Source organism: Oncorhynchus gorbuscha, linkage group LG05 (genome assembly GCF_021184085.1).
Source record: "Oncorhynchus gorbuscha isolate QuinsamMale2020 ecotype Even-year linkage group LG05, OgorEven_v1.0, whole genome shotgun sequence".
NCBI lineage: Eukaryota > Metazoa > Chordata > Actinopteri > Salmoniformes > Salmonidae > Oncorhynchus > Oncorhynchus gorbuscha.
In genome coordinates, this window is record NC_060177.1 from 23,053,016 (window position 1) to 23,071,345 (window position 18,330).

The following is an 18,330-nucleotide window of genomic DNA, read 5'->3' on the forward strand; positions in this document are numbered from 1 at the left end:
ACAACAGGCCTACAAGCCCTCAGTCCAGCCTCTCTCAGCCTATTGTCTGAGCACTGATGGAGGGATTGTGCGTTCCTGGTGTAACTCGGGCAGTTGTTGTTGCCATCCTGTACCTGTTGCAGGTGTGATGTTCGGATGTACCGATCCTCTGCAGGTGTTGTTACACGTGTCTGCCACTGCGAGGATGATCGGCTGTCCGTTCTGTCTCCTGTAGCGTTGTCTTAGGCTTCTCACAGTACAGACATTGCAATTTATTGCCCTAGCCACATCTGCAGTCCTCATGCCTCCTTGCAGCATGACTAAGGCACATTCACGCAGATGAGCAGGGACCCTGTGCATCTTTATTTTGGTGTTTTTCAGAGTCAGTAGAAAGGCCTCTTTAGTGTCCTAAGTTTTCATAACTTTGACCTTAATTGCCTACCGTCTGTAAGCTGTTATTAACAACCGTTCCACAGGTGCATGTTCATTCATTGTTTAAGCATGGGAAACAGTGTTTAAACACTTTACAATGAAGATCTGTGAAGTTATTTTGATTTTTATGAATTATCTTTGAAAGACAGGGTCCTGAAAAAGGGACATTTCTCTTTTTGCTGAGTTTATAAAAACAATATATTTTCCCTGTGACAAAGATGTGACGACCATGGTCTCTAGGGCCTTAGAATGACCACACAGGACATGGTGCCTTCTTAAACCTGACACCCTTTCCTGATATCAGTCTGTCTGGGTCATGTCAAGTGCCTTCCTCTCACCATATGAAGTCTCAACATGTCCCTCCAGTGGCCTGGTTGCTGCTCCTGGGGGGGGGCTCTTCCATCCCCTGGTCCTTGTTCCAGTTCCTGAGGCCCTCGGGAAAGGTGTCCTCCTCCATGGCCCCCGTCCCCTCAACAAACTCCTCATACGTAGACTTCTCCTCGTAGGGGCGAGGACCCAGCAGCTCCAGAATATCAGCCTTGTCCAGAACCACCTCCTCCAGGAGACGCCTCCCCACCTGGAAGGGAGACACAGGGGAGCGGATGGAGGTTAGACCACTTTTCAACCATGTTCAACTCAATTTTTCCACAATTCCTGACATTTAATCCTAGTAAACATTTCCTGTATTAGGTCAGTTATGATCACCACTTTATTTTAAGAATGTGAAATGTCCGAATAATAGTAGAGAGAATAATTTATTTCAGCTTTTATTTCTTTCATCACATTCCCAGTGGGTCAGAAGTTTACATACACTCAATTAGTATTTGGTAGCATTGCCTTTAAATTGTCTAACTTGGGTCAAACGTTTCGGGTAGCCTTCCACAAGCTTCCCACAATAAGTTGGGTGCATTTTGGTCCATTCCTCCTGACAGAGCTGGTGTAACAGAGTCAGTTTTGTAGGCCTCCTTGCTCGCACACGCTTTTTCAGTTCTGCCCACAAATTTTCTATAGGATTGAGGTCAGGGCTTTTCGATGGCCACTCCAATACCTTGACTTTGTTGTCCTTAAGCAATTTTGCCACAACTTTGGAAGTATGCTTGGGGTCAATGTCCATTTGGAAGACCCATTTGTGACAGAGCTTTAACTTCCTGATTGATATCTTGAGATGTTGCTTCAATATATCCACATCATTTTCCTCATGATGGCATCTATTCTGTGAAGTGCACGAGGCTCTCCTGCAGCAAAGCACTCCCAGGGCATGATGCTGCCACCCCCGTGCTTCACAGTTGGGATGACGTTCTTCGGCTTGCAAGCCTCCCCCTTTTTCCTCTAAACAGTGGCCAAACAGTTCTATTTTTGTTTCATCAGACCAGAGGACATTTCTCCAAAAAGTATGATATTTGTCCCCATGTGCAGTTGCAAACCGTAGTCTGGCTTTTAATTGGCAGTTTTGGAGCAGTGGCTTCGTCCTTGCAGAGCGGCCTTTAAAATTTATTTTTTTAACCTTTATTTAACTAGGCAAGTCAGTTAAGAACAAATTCTTACTTTCAATGACGGCCTAGGAACGGTGGGTTAACTGCCTGTTCAGGGGCAGAACGACAGATTTGTACCTTGTCAGCTCGGGGATTTGAACTTGCAACCTTCCGGTTACTAGTCCAACACTCTAACCACTAGGCTACCCTACCACCCCTTTCAGGTTATGCCGGTCACGGGTGCACCTCAGCCAAACTCAAGGTACTTGAGCCGGTCACGGGTGCACCTCAGCCACACTCAAGGTACTAAACGATATCATAACCGCCATCGATAAAAGACAGTACTGTGCAGCCGTCTTCATCGACCTTGCCAAGGTTTTCGACTCTGTCAATCACCATATTCTTATCGGCAGACTCAGTAGCCTCGGTTTTTTGGATGACTGCCTTGCCTGGTTCACCAATTACTTTGCAGACAGAGTTCAGTGTGTCAAAATCGGAGGGCATGCTGTCCGGTCCTCTGGCAGTCTCTATGGGGGTGCCACAGGGTTCAATTCTTGGGCCGACTCTTTTCTCTGTATATATCAATGATGTTGCTCTTGCTGCGGGCGATTCCCTGATCCACCTCTATGCAGACGACACCATTCTATATACTTTCGGCCCGTCATTGGACACTGTGCTATCTAACCTCCAAACGAGCTTCAATGCCATAAAACACTCCTTCCGTGGCCTCCAACTGCTCTTAAACGCTAGTAAAACCAAATGCATGCTTTTCAACCGATCGCTCCCTGCACCCGCATTCCCGACTAGCATCACCACCCTGGATGGTTCCGACCTTGAATATGTGGACATCTATAAGTACCTAGGTGTCTGGCTAGACTGCAAACTCTCCTTCCAGACTCATATCAAACATCTCCAATCGTAAATCAAATCAAGAGTCGGCTTTCTATTCCGCAACAAAGCCTCCTTCACTCACGCTGCCATGCTTACCCTAGTAAAACGGACTATCCTACCGATCCTCGACTTCGGCGATGTCATCTACAAAATTGCTTCCAACACTCTACTCAGCAAACTGGATGCAGTTTATCACAGTGCAATCCGTTTTGTCACTAAAGCACCTTATACTACCCACCACTGCGACTTGTATGCTCTAGTCGGCTGGCCCTCGCTACATATTCGTCGCCAGACCCACTGGCTCCAGGTCATCTACAAGGCCATGCTAGGTAAAGCTCCGCCTTATCTCAGTTCACTGGTCACGATGGCAACACCCATCCGTAGCACGCGCACCAGCAGGTGTATCTCACTGATCATCCCTAAAGCCAACACCTCATTTGGCCGCCTTTCGTTCCAGTACTCTGCTGCCTGTGACTGGAACGAATTGCAAAAATCGCTGAAGTTGGAGACTTATCTCCCTCACCAACTTCAAACATCAGCTATCTGAGCAGCTAACCGATCGCTGCAGCTGTACAAAGTCTATTGGTAAATAGCCCACCCATTTTCACCTACCTCATCCCCAGTTTTTATTTATTTACTTTTCTGCTCTTTTGTACACCAATATTTCTACCTGTACATGATCATCTGATCATTTATCACTCCAGTGTTAATCTGCAATATTGTAATTATTCGCCTAACTCCTCATGCCCTTTGCACACATTGTATATAGACTCCCCTTTTTTTTCTACTGTGTTATTGACTTGTTAATTGTTTACTCCATGTGTAACTCTGTGTTGTCTGTTCACAATGCTATGCTTTATCTTGGCCAGGTCGCAGTTGCAAATGAGAACTTGTTCTCATCTAGCCTACCTGGTTAAATAAAGGTGAAATAAAATAAAAATAAATAAAAAGTCGATATAGGACTCGTTTTACTGTGGATATAGACACTTTTGTACCCGTTTCCTCCAGTATCTTCACAAGGTCCTTTGCTGTTGTTCTAGAATTGATTTGCACTTTTCGCACCAAAGTATGTTTACATTTACATTACATTTAAGTCATTTAGCAGACGCTCTTATCCAGAGCGACTTACAAATTGGTGCATTCACCAGTATGTTAACCTCTAGGAGACAGAACGAGTCTCCTTCCTGAGCGGTATGACGGCTGCGTGGTCCCATGGTGTTTATACTTGTGTACTATTGTTTGTACAGATGAAAGTGTTACCTTCAGGCATTTGGAAATTGCTCCCAAGGATGAACCAGACTTGTAGAGGTCTACATTTTATTTTCTGAGATCTTGGCTTATTTCTTTTGTTTTTCCCATGAGGTCAAGCAGAGGCACTGAGTTTGAAGATAGGCCTTGAAAAACATCCACAGGTACACCTTCAATTGACTCAAATTATGTCATTTAGCCTATCAGAAGCTTCTAAAGCCAATACATAATTTTCTGGAATTTTCCAAGCTGTTTAAAGGCACAGTCAACTTAGTGTATGTAAACTTCTAACCCACTGGAATTGTGATACAGTGAATTATAAGTGAAATAATCTGTCTGTAAACAATTGTTGGAAAAAATTACTTGTGTCATTCACAAAGTAGATGTCCTAACCGACATGCCAAAACTATAGTTTGTTAATAAGAAATGTGTGGAGTGGTTGAAAAACAAGTTTTAATGACTCCAACCTAGGGGCATGTAAACTTCCGACTTCAACTGTATATACCTTTCTGATACATTATCAATGTGTTTGCCATCCTATTTATCCCACTCTTAGGGTTAAAACCCCTTTGGGCTCGGGGGCAGTATTTTGACGTCTGGATGAAAAGCGTGCCCAAAGTAAACTGCCAGTTACTCAAGCCTAGAAGCTAGGATATGCATATAATTGATAGATTTGGATAGAAAACACTAACCTTTCTAAAACTTTTAAAATAATGTCTGTAAGTATAACAGAACTGATATGGCAGGCGAAAACCCGAGGACAAACCCCCCCCCCCTTCTTTCCCCCTTCCTATGGCTACCACTAGATGTTAACAGTCTTTAGAAAGAGTTTCAGGCTTGTTTTTGGAAAAATGAGCTCGAATTTTAATTTTTTCTAAGTGGCTCCCATTTTGGCTGTAATGTTTTCATGCGCATGGATAAGAGTGCATTCTTTGTTGTTCATCTCCAGGTGTAGACAATAACGATTCTCAGTCTTAAATTTTATCTGTTATTTACGTATTAGTGTACCTGAGGTTTGATTATAAACGTTGTTTGAATTTTTTGGAGAATTTTATTGGTAACGTTTGGGATTCATTTTGTATGCATTTTGAGGGAAACAGGTGGATTATTGAATGAAGCGTGCCAGCTAAACTGAGTTTTTGGGGATATAAAGAAGGACTTTATCGAACAAAAGGATCATTTGTGATGTAGCTGGGACCTTTTGGAGTGCCAACAGAAGAAGATCTTCAAAGGTAAGGCATTTATATTATCGCTATTTCTGACTTGGTTGAAAAATGTTTTTAATGCTTTTGTGTGTGGGGCGCTGTCCTCAGATAACCGCATGGTGTGCTTTTGCCTTAAAGACTTTTTGAAATCTGACAGAGCGGCTGGATTAACAAGAAGTTAAGCTTTATTTTGACGTATGACACTTGTATTTTCATGAAAGTTAAATATGACTATTTCTGAATTTGAATTGTGCGCTCTGCAATTTCACCGGATGTTGTCGAGGTGAGTCGCTAGCGGAACGCCTGCTCCAGAATTGGTTAAGAGACTTGGACCTCCTCTCTCGATATCTCACTCATCTGTCACCAGCTCTCTCCTACATACCCCTCTCTTACCCCCTCCCTCCCCTTCACCTTCTCCACCACATCTCTCTTCTCAGTGATGAGCTGCTGTGTGTGTTGGAAGGCAGCGTCTATGAGTGAGCGGACCTCCTGGTCTATGAGCTGGGCCGTGGGCTCGCTGTAAGGCTTCTCCATCACCATCTCTCCCTGCCTGGGGAGCTCAAAAGACACCTGGCCCACCACCTCACTCATCCCAAACTGAACCACCTGAGAGAAGGATTGAGGGGGAGAGAGAGGTTAATTAGAGTGTGTGTGTGCGCGCATGTGTGTTTACCTGTGCGTAGGCAGACTGCGTGACCTTCCTGAGATCATCCTGTGGCCCTGTGGTGATCTTCCCAAAAAAGACCTGCTCTGCCACGCGCCCCCCCAGCATCATACACATCCTGTCAAACAGCTACTCCCGCGTGAACAGGTACTGCTCCTTAGGGAGGTACTGAGCATACCCCAAACCCTTCCCCCGGGGGATGATTGACACCTGGGACAGGAGAGGAAACCAACAGGTAAGATCCTACATTCTGCTCAGGGTGAAATTGAGGGATAGGTAGAACAGGGACAGTAAGGACAGAGAAGAGACAGTGGTTGGGGATAAAGCCACCTCTATGAACTTCCTTCATACTGGACACAGAGACATAAAAATGGTATCCATGAGTTCATCTGACTCATTTCCAAAATCCGAACCATCCCTTATACAGCTAGCTGTCAACGTGCACACAGACAAACACACCTGGCCCTGCACTCACCAGTGAAGCCAGGTGTGAGGGCAGCTAGTTTCCTGGCCAAAGCTTCAGAGTCTATACTGGAGTCCAGCTTCAGAGGCCTCAGATGGACCTTAAAGATGGACGCTCTGCCCTTTATGTCTGGTGAACCTGAGAGGAGAAGAGGGGGAGAGAGAGAGAGAATTTGAATTAGTGTAGGGATAGAAAGGGAAAAAGAAGGGGGATCGGGTTTGACAGGGAGGAAGTGTAACATATTTATGGGAACGGATGACTGGCCCAGGCAGGAGAGGAAGAGGGAAAACATTGACACCCTAGTCAGAAGGCCCAGCGGAGCAGCTTGCCTCCTATCCCTAATGGTTACTGTCCTCCGGATACATAACCTTTCGGTATATAGAAGCTCTCGCTCAGGCTGCAGTTAGTTTCCATGACAGACAGAAGAATGCAGGCTAGTGAGGCCAGGCCAGAGCTGCCTACCATTGTACAGCTGGACTGGACTTGGGGGAAAATGGATCCCAGCCGTCAGAAATAGCCTAGCTCAGCCATCTCACCTCACTCACAAAGAGTACAACCACATGACATAACATGTTATTGCAATGTTGGGCACAGCACAAATCAGACCGCTATCGACACAGATAAGGCAATTAGGCAAGTTATGATATCACTGATAATGGCAAAAACATTTTGCAGTCAGTGCTTTTGCACCTGTACTTTTGCCAAGAATGTGACCAAAAATATGTCTGTGCACTTAAAGTTCTCACTTCTAAAATGGCTTGATTACAAGGACTAATTGAGAGTACAAAAACCACAGGCAAGCTTTTACTGCATTGCTGAGATGGGGAAATGTCAAACTCTAATCATGTCGGCAAGGGCTGTAGGAAGTGTTTTCACTACCCAGGGAAAGGGGACAAAAAAAAGATCTTAATCACATTCATTTCAGCCAGGGCTGTATGGGACTAGAATATGGAGACTAGACAGTGGTCTAACATAGATAGACCAGGAGTTTTTCACTGACCACATGACCCAACTGCGAAAAACTCTGGACTCTAGGTAGAATTTATAGTGCAGGGTTTTTCCTGTTCAGGTGAAACACCTTTCCCTAAACTCACAGGGCCAAGCTCGTTGCTGTGGTAATGGGGGTCAGGAGAGGCGGGACGGCACTGGACAGGCAGGGCGTGCTAATGTCATGAGATATGCCGGCTGGCTCAGGCTGGGTAATCCCTCGATAGACTGCGCTGAAGATGCTAATCCAATGACAGGGCAGAAATCTCATTCTGTTTGTAGGCTGTGTTGACCAGAGAGGAAGAGTTGTCAGAGAGCAGAGCCAGAACACCAGAGCAAAGAAAGCAAGGCTAATGCCACGTCAATACAGGGGACTCTATTCCAGGTAAACCAGGTTTAATCCAGGTAAACTACGCTCTTTGAGTCACAGTACTGAACACACTGATAAAGCACTTTTTAAGTAGCTTTAACTGTAGAAATAAACATCATTGTTTATACCCTATAGTGGCTAGGTAGCAGCATCTACCCAACTCCACATACTGTGACGTATATGTAGAATGCACTGTATATGTGAGGTACTGATAGAGTTGGACTCTGAAAGAGGGGCCAATGAATTGTCTGATAGTCTATAACAATGGCTGTGTTGATCTGTGGCGACAGGTAGGGACAGATTAGGCCCTGCTAAAGTTAGACTATTTGTACCTACTACAGTATTTAGATCATTGACATAATGTAGAGCTATGACAGAAATAAACAGGTCCAGGCCACACAGATGCTATTTATGGCGTGGACTGACTGTACCGTACCTATGTAAATCTGTCTGTCGAAGCGCCCAGGTCTCATCAGTGCTGGGTCCAGGATGTCTGGTCGGTTGGTTCCAGCAAAGACGACCACGTTAGTGCTGGTGTTGAACCCTACAGACCCAACAGAGAAGTGATGAGGAAAAAAACAGTTGAGATTGAATGGAAGGGTCACATAATAAACAGGACACAGATAACTATGGTTAATTAAACATGGCACATTCATTGATTGTCTTTGGGAATCATTTCCCTTTTTTTGCTTCATTTAACCTTCATTTAACCAGTGTAAGACGACCAAACCAGACCTACCATCCATCTCCACTAGCAGCTGGTTGAGTGTGTTCTCCTGCTCCATCTGTCCCCCAAAGTTCCCTCTGCCTCTCTTCCTGCCCACGGCATCTATCTCATCGATGAACAGGATGCAGGGAGCATTCTTACGGGCCATGGCAAACATATCCCTCACCTGGAAAAGGCATGGGTTACATTACTGGGTAGGTCCACAGCACAACAAATCAACACTTTAGCAAAGTTTATCATGCTTATTGTATAAAACACATGCCAATACAGTGATTCAGAGAGTCAAGTATTTATTCCCATAGAGGAGTGAAACAAGTGCGTGACCTCAAAAGCAAATATTTAGACAAAGAGAGGAAAAGCTAACAGAAATCCACCCTGTTATCCAACTGTCCCTCTTCCTCCCCTCTCCCCTGGGGTAATACTCACCCTGGCTGGATCCACGCCAACAAACATCTCCTGGAACTCAGATCCGTTGACGGTGATGAAGGGGACATTAGCCTCTCCGGCTGTGACCTTGGCTAGCAGGGTCTTCCCTGTGCCGGGGGGACCCGACAACACTGCACCCTGGGAAGCACATGGTCATAGCTGGTATAAGTGGGCACTCTTGTGAGTACTTGGAGGTTAGAGTGCAGTGGTGACTGAGATGCAAAGGAAATGTCTATGCAAACAAACAGCCAATTAACTATAATCTCAGCTCTTCATACTGCATAGACAAATTCAACTGCACAGTGTTTTCCTGACATGGCCATGAAATCCAACACACTGCTATTTTTTCTCATGGTGAGCATCATCCTGAACAACAGGTTAATCCGAGTAGTCTTTCAGATGCTGGTATGGTATCTAAAGAAAAAGTTACTTTGGGGATCTTGGCTCCTAGGTCCTGGTACTGCCGGGGATTCTTCAGGAAGTTGACAAACTCTAGGATCTCCATCTTGGCCTCTTCGCAGCCCGCCACATCCTTAAATCTCACGTCAATGTTGTCCTTCATGATCTTGGCCTTGGATTCGCCCATGCTGAAGGGGTTGCCCCGCCCCGGCCTCCTGCCATTGGTCCCTGGCGCATGGTGAAGAGCAGGAAGCCAACCAGCAACAGGGTTGGAAGAATGCTCATCAGGAAAGTACTATATATAAATTCTGTAGCTCAGTTGGTAGAGCATGGCGCTTGTAACGCCAGGGTAGTGGGTTCGATCCCCGGGACCACCCATACGTAGAATGTATGCACACATGACTGTAAGTCGCTTTGGATAAAAGCGTCTGCTAAATGGCATATATTATTATTATTATTATTATTTATATTAAATAAAAGAGAGGAGAGATCATCATTAAGGGGCCAATCAATCTATCAACATCTCCAGGGTCAGTGAGAGCATGATAGAGAGGACCTTCAAATGAGCTTCAACCCCACAGCTCCTAATCTGAACAACATTCAAATAAGTCTTCCTGTTCCCACAGCTCTCCACCCATCCCATGGCCTACACCTCATGATGTCTCACCAGCCGCTCTCGCTTCCATAGATCACAGGTACTCTGTGTGTAGAGTCCAGGGGCCTGTTGCACAAAACTAGGATAAGGGATTAAGCCAGGATATCTTGGTGATCCTGGCTCAATTGATCCGTAATCCAGTTGCTCTAAAGATGGATAGGGGGCAGGAGGATATGTTATGGTATAAATTACCATGGAGATTTATTCTGTGGAGCTAGCCTGATCCAGACCAGGCTAAATTCCAGGATCTATTTAATCTCATCCCTAATGTCAGTCAGCAGTCACCACAAATGGAAACCAATAGTTATTTCACTGCTCACTATACATTGTTATCACATATAACTAGACCCACTGTCATTATTTAAACGTTTGTGATCATTAATTTCAATGATTTTGGATAAAAAATGATTTTTAGATGTTGCCATCATTAGATAATTTACAGTTTCCCATAGACTATATATAAAATGATAGAATATTAGGGCCACAGAGGGAAAAAAAAGACAAGTCATAATATTGTAACCAGTTGTTTTAAAGGAGGACAGTTGTTAAAATGACAGATGCGGGGCATTTCGTGAAATTGTACTTCAGTATGGTTTCATAAACAAAGACATGCTGATGTGCCAGAATATTAAGTATCACATTGTCATAAGTATCAAAACTGTAAAAACAATATGTAGCTTTTCTGCAGAAAGAACCAGCCTCATAAATTTATGACTTAATCCTTTTTCTTCAGTGTGGCCCTAGTACTCTGTCATATAAACAAATACACATTCCATATGAATATAAAAACACAATGTGTAACATTATGTTCCTTTATTGAATAAGGACAAAACAAAGCAGGTAAACCATCAGCTCCTTTCGAAACTGAAGTCACAGTGACTCTACAAGATGGAAAGCACAGAATCCAAGCATATTATACAAAATGATACATACACATTCAAAGGTCTGTATATAACACACCCTGCATGTCTGCACACTAAAATAAATGCAGGACAAATCCATACACATCAACTGAACAGACAAATGAATGGATGCAGTAGCCTCCCTGCAGCCTTGTATTACACACAGTATACCGCACAAACATCATAAGAGGCCAAATTCGTAAAAAAACGAACCCAAAAAAACCCAAATTCCTCTGCCACCGCAGGACATATTTAACCAAAATTGAAAGCACACATACTAACTAAAATAATTCAACACATATTGGTCCTCAGCAGCCGACCACTGTCATCATCAGGGAAGATTGCCGGATTGTCCCAGTCCATGGCTGGTGGCACTCTGGGGGCCCTCTCCTTCCTCAGGCAGGCCACATTGTGGAGGACAGCACAAGCCACAGTAATATCACATGCCCTAACAGGGCTGACCCTTAATTTGTGAAGGCAGTGAAAGCGTGCCTTCAGGAGGCCAAAGGTCATTTCAACTCTGGCCCTGGTCCTGGCATGGGCATGGTTGTAGGCCTGCTGTGCTTCCTGGGGGTCTGTGAAAGGTGTCAGGAGAAAAGGCTGGCAGCCATACCCCCTGTCTCTCAGCAACACACCAGAGAATTCACCTGTCAACACAAAATCTCATCATTACTACCTCATAAACACAGTGATATTCTTGACACAGCCATGATGGTTATAAATAGGGGTTGTGTGGCTTACCTTGTGATAGGCACTGATAGATTTCAGAGGCCCGAAAGATTCTGGAGTCATGGACTGAGCCAGGCCATTTTGCCACAACATTGCTGATCACACAGTCAGCATTGCAGACCATCTGAAATCATAAGATGAGGAATATTACACCAATCAATGCACATCACTGGCAATGCAGAGTGTTCGTCAATGGACAATATCAAAAAGTTATGTTCACCTGAACATTAATACTGTGAAAGGATTTCCTATTCACAAAATCGGCCTCATGGGCACCTGAGGGGGCTTTTATCCGTATGTGTGTGCAGTCCACTGCACCAATGACATTGGGGAAACCTGTCACACAAAGTAATGAGTATCCTACTATGTGTTAACAGTTGTCCTGTAATTTGTAGATCCTCTTACCTGCAATCCTATAGAACTCCTCTTTGATGTCACAGAGTCTTCTGTGGCCAGGGAAGGAGATGAAGACATCTGCTAATGCTTTGATAGCCAGACACACACTCCTTATTGTGCGGCAAATTGTGGCCTTGTTCAGCTGTTCTGCATCCCCCACTGAGTACAGGAAGGCTCCACTAGCAAAAAGCGCAAGGCCACACAAACCATTTGCTCCACACTCAGTGCATGGCTCCGTGCAGTGCGGTGCTTAATCCTGGGACCCAGTAGTCTGCATAGATACCTGATGCCATCTGCAGAAAACCTGTATCTTTCATATAGATGGTCGTCAGGGAAGGCCAGTGGGTCCAACTGGTCCCTGAAGACCCTTTCTCGCCTGAAGGCTCTCCTCAGCACAAGTGCTTCTTCATCCACCACATCTCGCACGAATGGGCATGCCATTGTCAGAGCAGAAAGGAACACACAATTTTGGGCCTTCATATAGGCTAGTGGCCACACCTGGTGCTGGGGGGGTGGGCAAAAGAGGGCGATGCCTTATAACGATGACTTGGTTGTACTGATTGCTGGGAAAATAAAAAAAACCTTAGAAAGATGCCACCGTCCTGTGTGCTCACAATAAGAGCTCATATGTCATGGCTCACTTGACTTTACGAGAATATACCTAATTTTTTATTTTGAGCTGTGTCATCTTCTTGGAGCTGGGGGAGGAAATACAAATAATGATTAATACATGTGTGTTACAGTTAGCATACAGTGTACATTGAAGGCATATCTCACCTCCCTCTCAAGGTTTTTTATTTCAAGGTCCAGTTTCCTAATTGTCCTCTTTTTTATTTCGGACTCCAGTGCAAGATTTTCCATCTTTTTCTTCTTGTACTGAATGTCTATGTCTGCCAGTTCTATTTGGCGCCGGAGGTGGTTGCCATACAACTTTCTGATAGCTTGTGAGCTCTGTGAACACAATACAATTAGCGCAGCTGGAATTTGGCAGGATGTGGTGTCCTTTTATTAATACGCACTATGTTGCCAGGCTGGTTTTCCCACTGTATAGCATCTGGGTCCTGTAAAAGAAATTAGATTTTTTGATTTTGATGAGGACTCCTCACCATTGTAGAGTAAATAGTACTTTCACAGTCTTACCATGATACCTCATGCCTTCTGGAATCCAGAGAGATGGTCTCCTCCTCATCATCATCATCGTCTCCATCATGTGCTGTTGCTGCTGCACTGGGGCCTTCACCCTATCACATTTAATCGGATTCATATTGAAGCTAGTAGACAAGACATGCCATGGCCTACAGTATGCCTTTGATGGAGTACTCACTGGATCAGCATCGTCTGGTGCTTGTGCTGGTGGCTCTAACAGGAACACAGTGCTGCCAGACACTGCAAGGCAATAGGTAAACCAAAGTCAGACAGTCCAAATTGATTCAATATGAATGTGGTTGTATCCCATGTAGAGATGGAAGGACATACCTTGAATGAAGCGGGTGGCATCTTGGGAGGAACCTATGCTCGTCTCTTTCCCCCCAGGGATCCCCTCTAAGACGGGCCTGCCTTTATTTAGCTCCAAGGCCATGTCCTCTGCTGGGGTAAGGTCAGCCTTTGGTGACCCACCACCCGTGCCTTGTCTGTGGGTATTCTTTTTCACTGCTAAAACAGTACAGACAATGTGTGAGCAGGCACCTTCTGGGTACAATATATGCTTGTGCTTTGTTAAATATTAGTCAGGGACCATACCATTCTGCAGAATGTTCTTGTATTTGATTTTGACCTGCTGCCATGTCCGTTTTGGCCCGTTCATGTTTAATCTACACACACACACACATTTAATGGAGTCACACTGCAAAAAATTACTTGGTATTTTTGTCTTGTTTTCAGTAAAAATATCAACAAAAAAAAAAATTAAATAAAGATGTATTTTCTTGATTTGCTAAATGACCTAGCAAAATAAGTATAGTTTAGACAAAAAAATATAAACTTTAAGTAAATGTGTGCTTAAAACAAGCAAATAAAAAATCTGTCAATATAATAAAAATTCTCTTGAAATAAGTTTACTTTTTCCATAAACACTTAATTTTAGAAAAGTTCTCGTTTCACTGGCAGATTTTTTTGCTTATTTTCCTAGGTAATTTTGCTCAAGAAAATATTCAAGATGTTTTTTAGATATTTTTTTTTTTACTGAAAACAAGACAAAAATACTAAGTAAGAAAGACATTTTTGCAGTGCAGTGAGCAACCGACCTTGGTCCTTTGAAAGGCGCTATATAAATTAAAGTGATTATTATTATAGCTCATCTATTTATTCAATTAAATTTTATTTATATAGCACTTTTCACAATTGTTTCATTCTGTCAAAGCAGCTTTACATTAATGAAAGCAGGAGAAACACAAAAAAAACGGTGGACAACATAAGAAGCAGAGTACAACGGTTATGATTAAACCGTACTGAGCGTAGTAACGTTAAATAATAATGTAAGGCTTTAATAATAATTTATCATAGCTTTATACAGTGTGATGGACTTACTTTACACAATTTCACTCATATCTGCAGTGCATTTCAATTCAAAATTTAACCGTTTCATAATTACAGTACAACTGCGTTTTTGGAGATGTGAATTAAATATTTGAATTGTAATTGTGATGTTTCAGCGGAGCGGTGAGTGTGTAATTGTGCACTACTTACGCATTCAGGCGGTCTGCAATACTTTGCCACGCTTTTTCTCTTTGCTTTATCACTGTGGCGGTGTTGCCTTTCTTCTTAATTATATCTTTTACCTCCTCGTATGCCTCCATGAGGATTTGTGCTTCCGACGGGGAAAAGTACGCGGCTCTAGTTGCCATGGTAAATCAGTTAATCTGTGGCGGGGTCTATTTGAGTGAGCCGTGAGCGCGCACCTATCCAGGATTGGTTTCACCTGGCTTAATGAATCCGTGTCTGCTCATCCTGGCTTGGTCTTTGTGCAACCAATTAAGCCTGGACGCACATGTTTTGGCTTCATTGAGCTCAGCTGAGTCATTTATCCCGGATGTCTTAATTCTACTTTTGTGCAACAGGCCCCAGGCCCATCTCCTGCTGAGCCAGCTCCAGGTTGCGTTCAAACGTCTCCACGCTGCCGATGTTGAACCACAGGTAGCTCTGTGACACAGAGAGAGACAAGGGGATGTGAACACACTTATAACTGTTGGCATTCCTCACTGGTTAAATTCTAAGCAAAACATTATGGAACGTAAACACATAAGACTAAAGAATACATCTAAATCCAAATGCTTATCTTACTAAATTGTAAACTCTATACATGTCTTGAAGTCCAAAGAAAGGGGACCTATCGATAGTGTAAAAAAAAAAAGACTCCCAAATGTCTCCCCTGTGATTATTTGGTACATACCACCTCTGACGTGTTGACTCCATGCACTGGGATGACTCTGACATACTGTTTGTTGACTACCTCCAGACGGTCCACCTGTACAGAGAACACATCAGACACATCAAATAATGAAGCCCTCAGACTCACTGTTCCACACACAAACAATGACATAACAGCTCCAATATAAACACATGCAATAATACTTTACTTATGGGTCTTATAAAACGTTATTACATAGTAACTAGTGAAGAAAAGTAAACATAGCCCCTGTCTCTCACCAGTCCTCTAGCCAGGTAGTTATTTACAAAGTCCTTCCAGGAGACCTCCTTCCCAGTCTCTCGGAAGTAGAAATACAGGAACGCAGAGGCCATGCCGGCGAATCCGATCACGACATTGCGCGTGGTCTTCTCATCCCAGGGGAAATCATTCTGTCAGATTCAGAGAAAACAATGAGGGGAAACGGGGTGGAAATGATGTATACAGAAGACCGTCTCATCAACACACACACACACAAGCGAACACACACAGACACAGTGTCTGAGTGGAAGCAGACAGAGTGGGGTTCTGGCCACCGTCTGCCTCACTCTCATGCAAACTGTCAACTCCCCCATTAGCAGTATGATAAAAGGTGACCCTTTATCCTCTTACACAGCAGCCCTTCAGAAATAGAACTCAACTTTTTTTTACTTTCCTCTCTCTCCCATTACATAACAGGCTGCCAAACAAGGACGTGTTTATGTAGCGTCTCTGGTTCAGATCAGGTAGATTAAAGGGGTGGAAAATCAAACATGAATGATGACAGAGTGCTGTTGCTACGGAGAAAACAGGCACACCTTGTTTGTTTACATGTCTGCTCTGTAGAAAGCGGAGGCTTTGAAACAGACCTGGAAGCGTGTCCACCAGTCTGATTCATCCTTCCTTCCGCCTCTCCTCCTCTCTCTCTTGCCACTTTTATTTTGTCCCTCTTCTCCTCCGCCCTGTGATTCTGGCTCTTTGGTCTTCTCATCTAAACAAGCAAAATGACACAAGAAATGAAATCACAGACAACTGACTGTCCATCATTGACATCCCAGTGTTTTAACAGTGTGCCAGTAGAGACAGGATACAGGCCATCAGTCATACCTCCGGTCTCTTCAGATGATTTGTTCACTCCAGGAGTGTCCTCACTCTTTGGGAAGAACTTCTCAAATCCTGAAGCAATTAAAACATGGAAATAAAGACGTAGGACGCAATCAAACAACAAGAAAAATGAATTGCACAGTCATCTGTAATTTCCATGGTCATTACATGCATAGATGATAACATCAACACATTCCTGGTGTGAGAATGATTAACCTTGTGGTGGATTGGAACTGAGCAATCGAGCCAATGTGTAAATGCATTGATTTAATCCCATGGGATTGATTCTTTTTAATGTGGAACACTGAATCTCATATTTTTGAATCTACCTTGAATCTCATATTTGAAAGGGTTAACATATCTGCATTAGGCTACTAATATTCAACAATACACAGTTGAAGACAATTCATTTGTTATTCACTGAATATTCTTATTATGCTCCCAAACATTTAAATGGATATAGCAGCAGACTTACTTTTTATAGTTTACTCTCTGTTAGTCAGCCCCTCTACAAAACATTTTTGGGTGTGCATCATTTTTTATCCCTTTTACTATTCACTGAATATACAACACATCCACACATCATAATAACTGATTCTTATTATAGTAAATCATATTTAAAAGTCCTTAATAAACAGATTAACTCATTAAACTGTTAGGCTATAAAAGCATCGATTTGGCAAAAGGCCCTTTCACGCAATTTGGGTCAAGGCTAGAAAAATACGAAAGGCTCCGATACCGTTGCGACGGGATGCAGTTTGTCAAATTTACGTCAAAGGTAGACTTATTTTGCATTTTATCTAACCCTAACAAATTGTCCTAACTTTAACCAAATTATCATAAAATAATACGATAATTCTCCTAACCTGCTACGAAAAGTCAAATCTGACGTTAATTTGATCAAAATTGGAGAGGTCCCTTCTAGCCATGACACAGAACGCAGCAGCAACTCGATATGTTATGAAATGAACGAGGGGAAAAAAAAGTTTCTTAAAACAAGGAAGGGATCTTTATGTAAGAAACTCTTTGTGACAAAGTTCATCAAGTAAAGGCAAACACGTCTTAATCATGCATTTGTAAATATATTGTAAATTTGGCATTAATGTGTGATATCATTACATGGTTATTTTGCAAGTTGACGGCAGACGGAATTATTTCAAGAAATGACACCCTACCTTCGATAATGCGCTACCATTACTGTAGCGAAAAGCTGCAGGGATGGCGGCGCAGCCTCTGCCCCAAGCCTGCACCCCGTTCCGCAGGGGCACAACACTCACTGAAAGCAGCCCCATCATGCGAACCATATTTCGGATAAGGCAGACAAGAGTATCCCCCTATTGCGGTAGATCGACTCCCGAGCCTCAACTGTTTAAAACTAGCTACGATTACACAGAATGAGATAAACCAAGTAATCAACCATATATAAGCCTGGCGTAAAATAATGTAAACAAAAAATAACATTCACAAATACGTATCTATGCATCTATCATTGCTCTCAATCATTCGTTTTGTGAATTGTACAATAAGGAAATTCGATTAATTCTAGTTAAAGTATTCACATTTTATTGTTTTTATGTTCGTGCATTCCCACGACCTCATCGGGTCCTTCGAAGGACCAGACCGCTCCATTGCGATTGGTCAATATGCGTGGAACGATAACAACAATAAGTGAAGTTTATGAAAATGAGGGAGTTCTATTAACCCAAGCCGCAGTGCACGTGTCGATGAACGAGCAAACGCTGTGGAGCGCCCTTCTCAAACCTTACAGTAATCTGTAAGGTTGTCAAGGTAGCAAGGTCCATAAATGTACATTTCCTGTCCATCACACATATATTCGAATTTTCGAACTAGTTTTCATTGGGATGGGAAGGCAGATAAAGCATTTTATTTAAAAAAATC

At 43.2% G+C, this 18,330-nt stretch overlaps 2 protein-coding genes and 1 pseudogene across 3 annotated transcripts; all 3 read right to left on the reverse strand.

Moving 5' to 3' along the window:
* Window positions 1-760: 760 nt before the first annotated feature.
* LOC124034846 lies at window positions 761-17,735 on the reverse strand (annotated as a pseudogene).
* On the reverse strand, window positions 10,696-12,116 carry LOC124035675 (putative nuclease HARBI1). Its single transcript, XM_046349254.1, has 3 exons — window positions 11,955-12,116; window positions 11,562-11,673; window positions 10,696-11,467 (listed from the first exon to the last, which is right to left on the reverse strand). Exons 1-3 carry the CDS (start codon window positions 12,021-12,023, stop codon window positions 11,112-11,114), a joined length of 537 nt encoding a protein of 178 aa, XP_046205210.1. The 5' UTR covers window positions 12,024-12,116; the 3' UTR covers window positions 10,696-11,111.
* Window positions 12,245-14,979, reverse strand: LOC124035674. 2 transcript variants are annotated; one of them, XM_046349252.1, is made up of 9 exons: window positions 14,631-14,979; window positions 13,686-13,756; window positions 13,422-13,598; window positions 13,270-13,331; window positions 13,094-13,186; window positions 12,965-13,006; window positions 12,723-12,896; window positions 12,607-12,643; window positions 12,245-12,508 (listed from the first exon to the last, which is right to left on the reverse strand). In XM_046349252.1, the coding sequence occupies exons 1-9, from the start codon at window positions 14,786-14,788 to the stop codon at window positions 12,480-12,482; spliced, it is 843 nt and encodes a 280-aa protein (XP_046205208.1). In that variant the 5' UTR covers window positions 14,789-14,979; the 3' UTR covers window positions 12,245-12,479. The 2 variants fall into 2 exon arrangements, with proteins under 2 accessions (XP_046205208.1, XP_046205209.1); XM_046349253.1 differs by lacking the exon at window positions 13,686-13,756 and having other exon boundaries at window positions 12,247-12,508; window positions 14,631-14,768.
* Window positions 17,736-18,330: the final 595 nt, after the last annotated feature.

What these genes read in the sequence shown, in the direction of transcription:
- LOC124035675 (XM_046349254.1), bottom strand. Translation starts at nt 12,023, where the DNA reads ATGTCTTCATCTCCTTCCCTGGCCACAGAAGACTCTGTGACATCAAAG. An exon ending in GGAGTTCTATAGGATTGCAG is followed by an intron (nt 11,674 to 11,954) that starts GTAAGAGGATCT and finishes TTATGATTTCAG; the next exon opens with ATGGTCTGCAATGCTGACTG. An exon ending in CTATCAGTGCCTATCACAAG is followed by an intron (nt 11,468 to 11,561) that starts GTAAGCCACACA and finishes TTGTGTTGACAG; the next exon opens with GTGAATTCTCTGGTGTGTTG.
- LOC124035674 (XM_046349252.1), bottom strand. Translation starts at nt 14,788, where the DNA reads ATGGCAACTAGAGCCGCGTACTTTTCCCCGTCGGAAGCACAAATCCTC. An exon ending in CACCAGACGATGCTGATCCA is followed by an intron (nt 13,187 to 13,269) that starts GTGAGTACTCCA and finishes TAAATGTGATAG; the next exon opens with GGTGAAGGCCCCAGTGCAGC. An exon ending in AAAACCAGCCTGGCAACATA is followed by an intron (nt 12,897 to 12,964) that starts GTGCGTATTAAT and finishes TTGTGTTCACAG; the next exon opens with AGCTCACAAGCTATCAGAAA.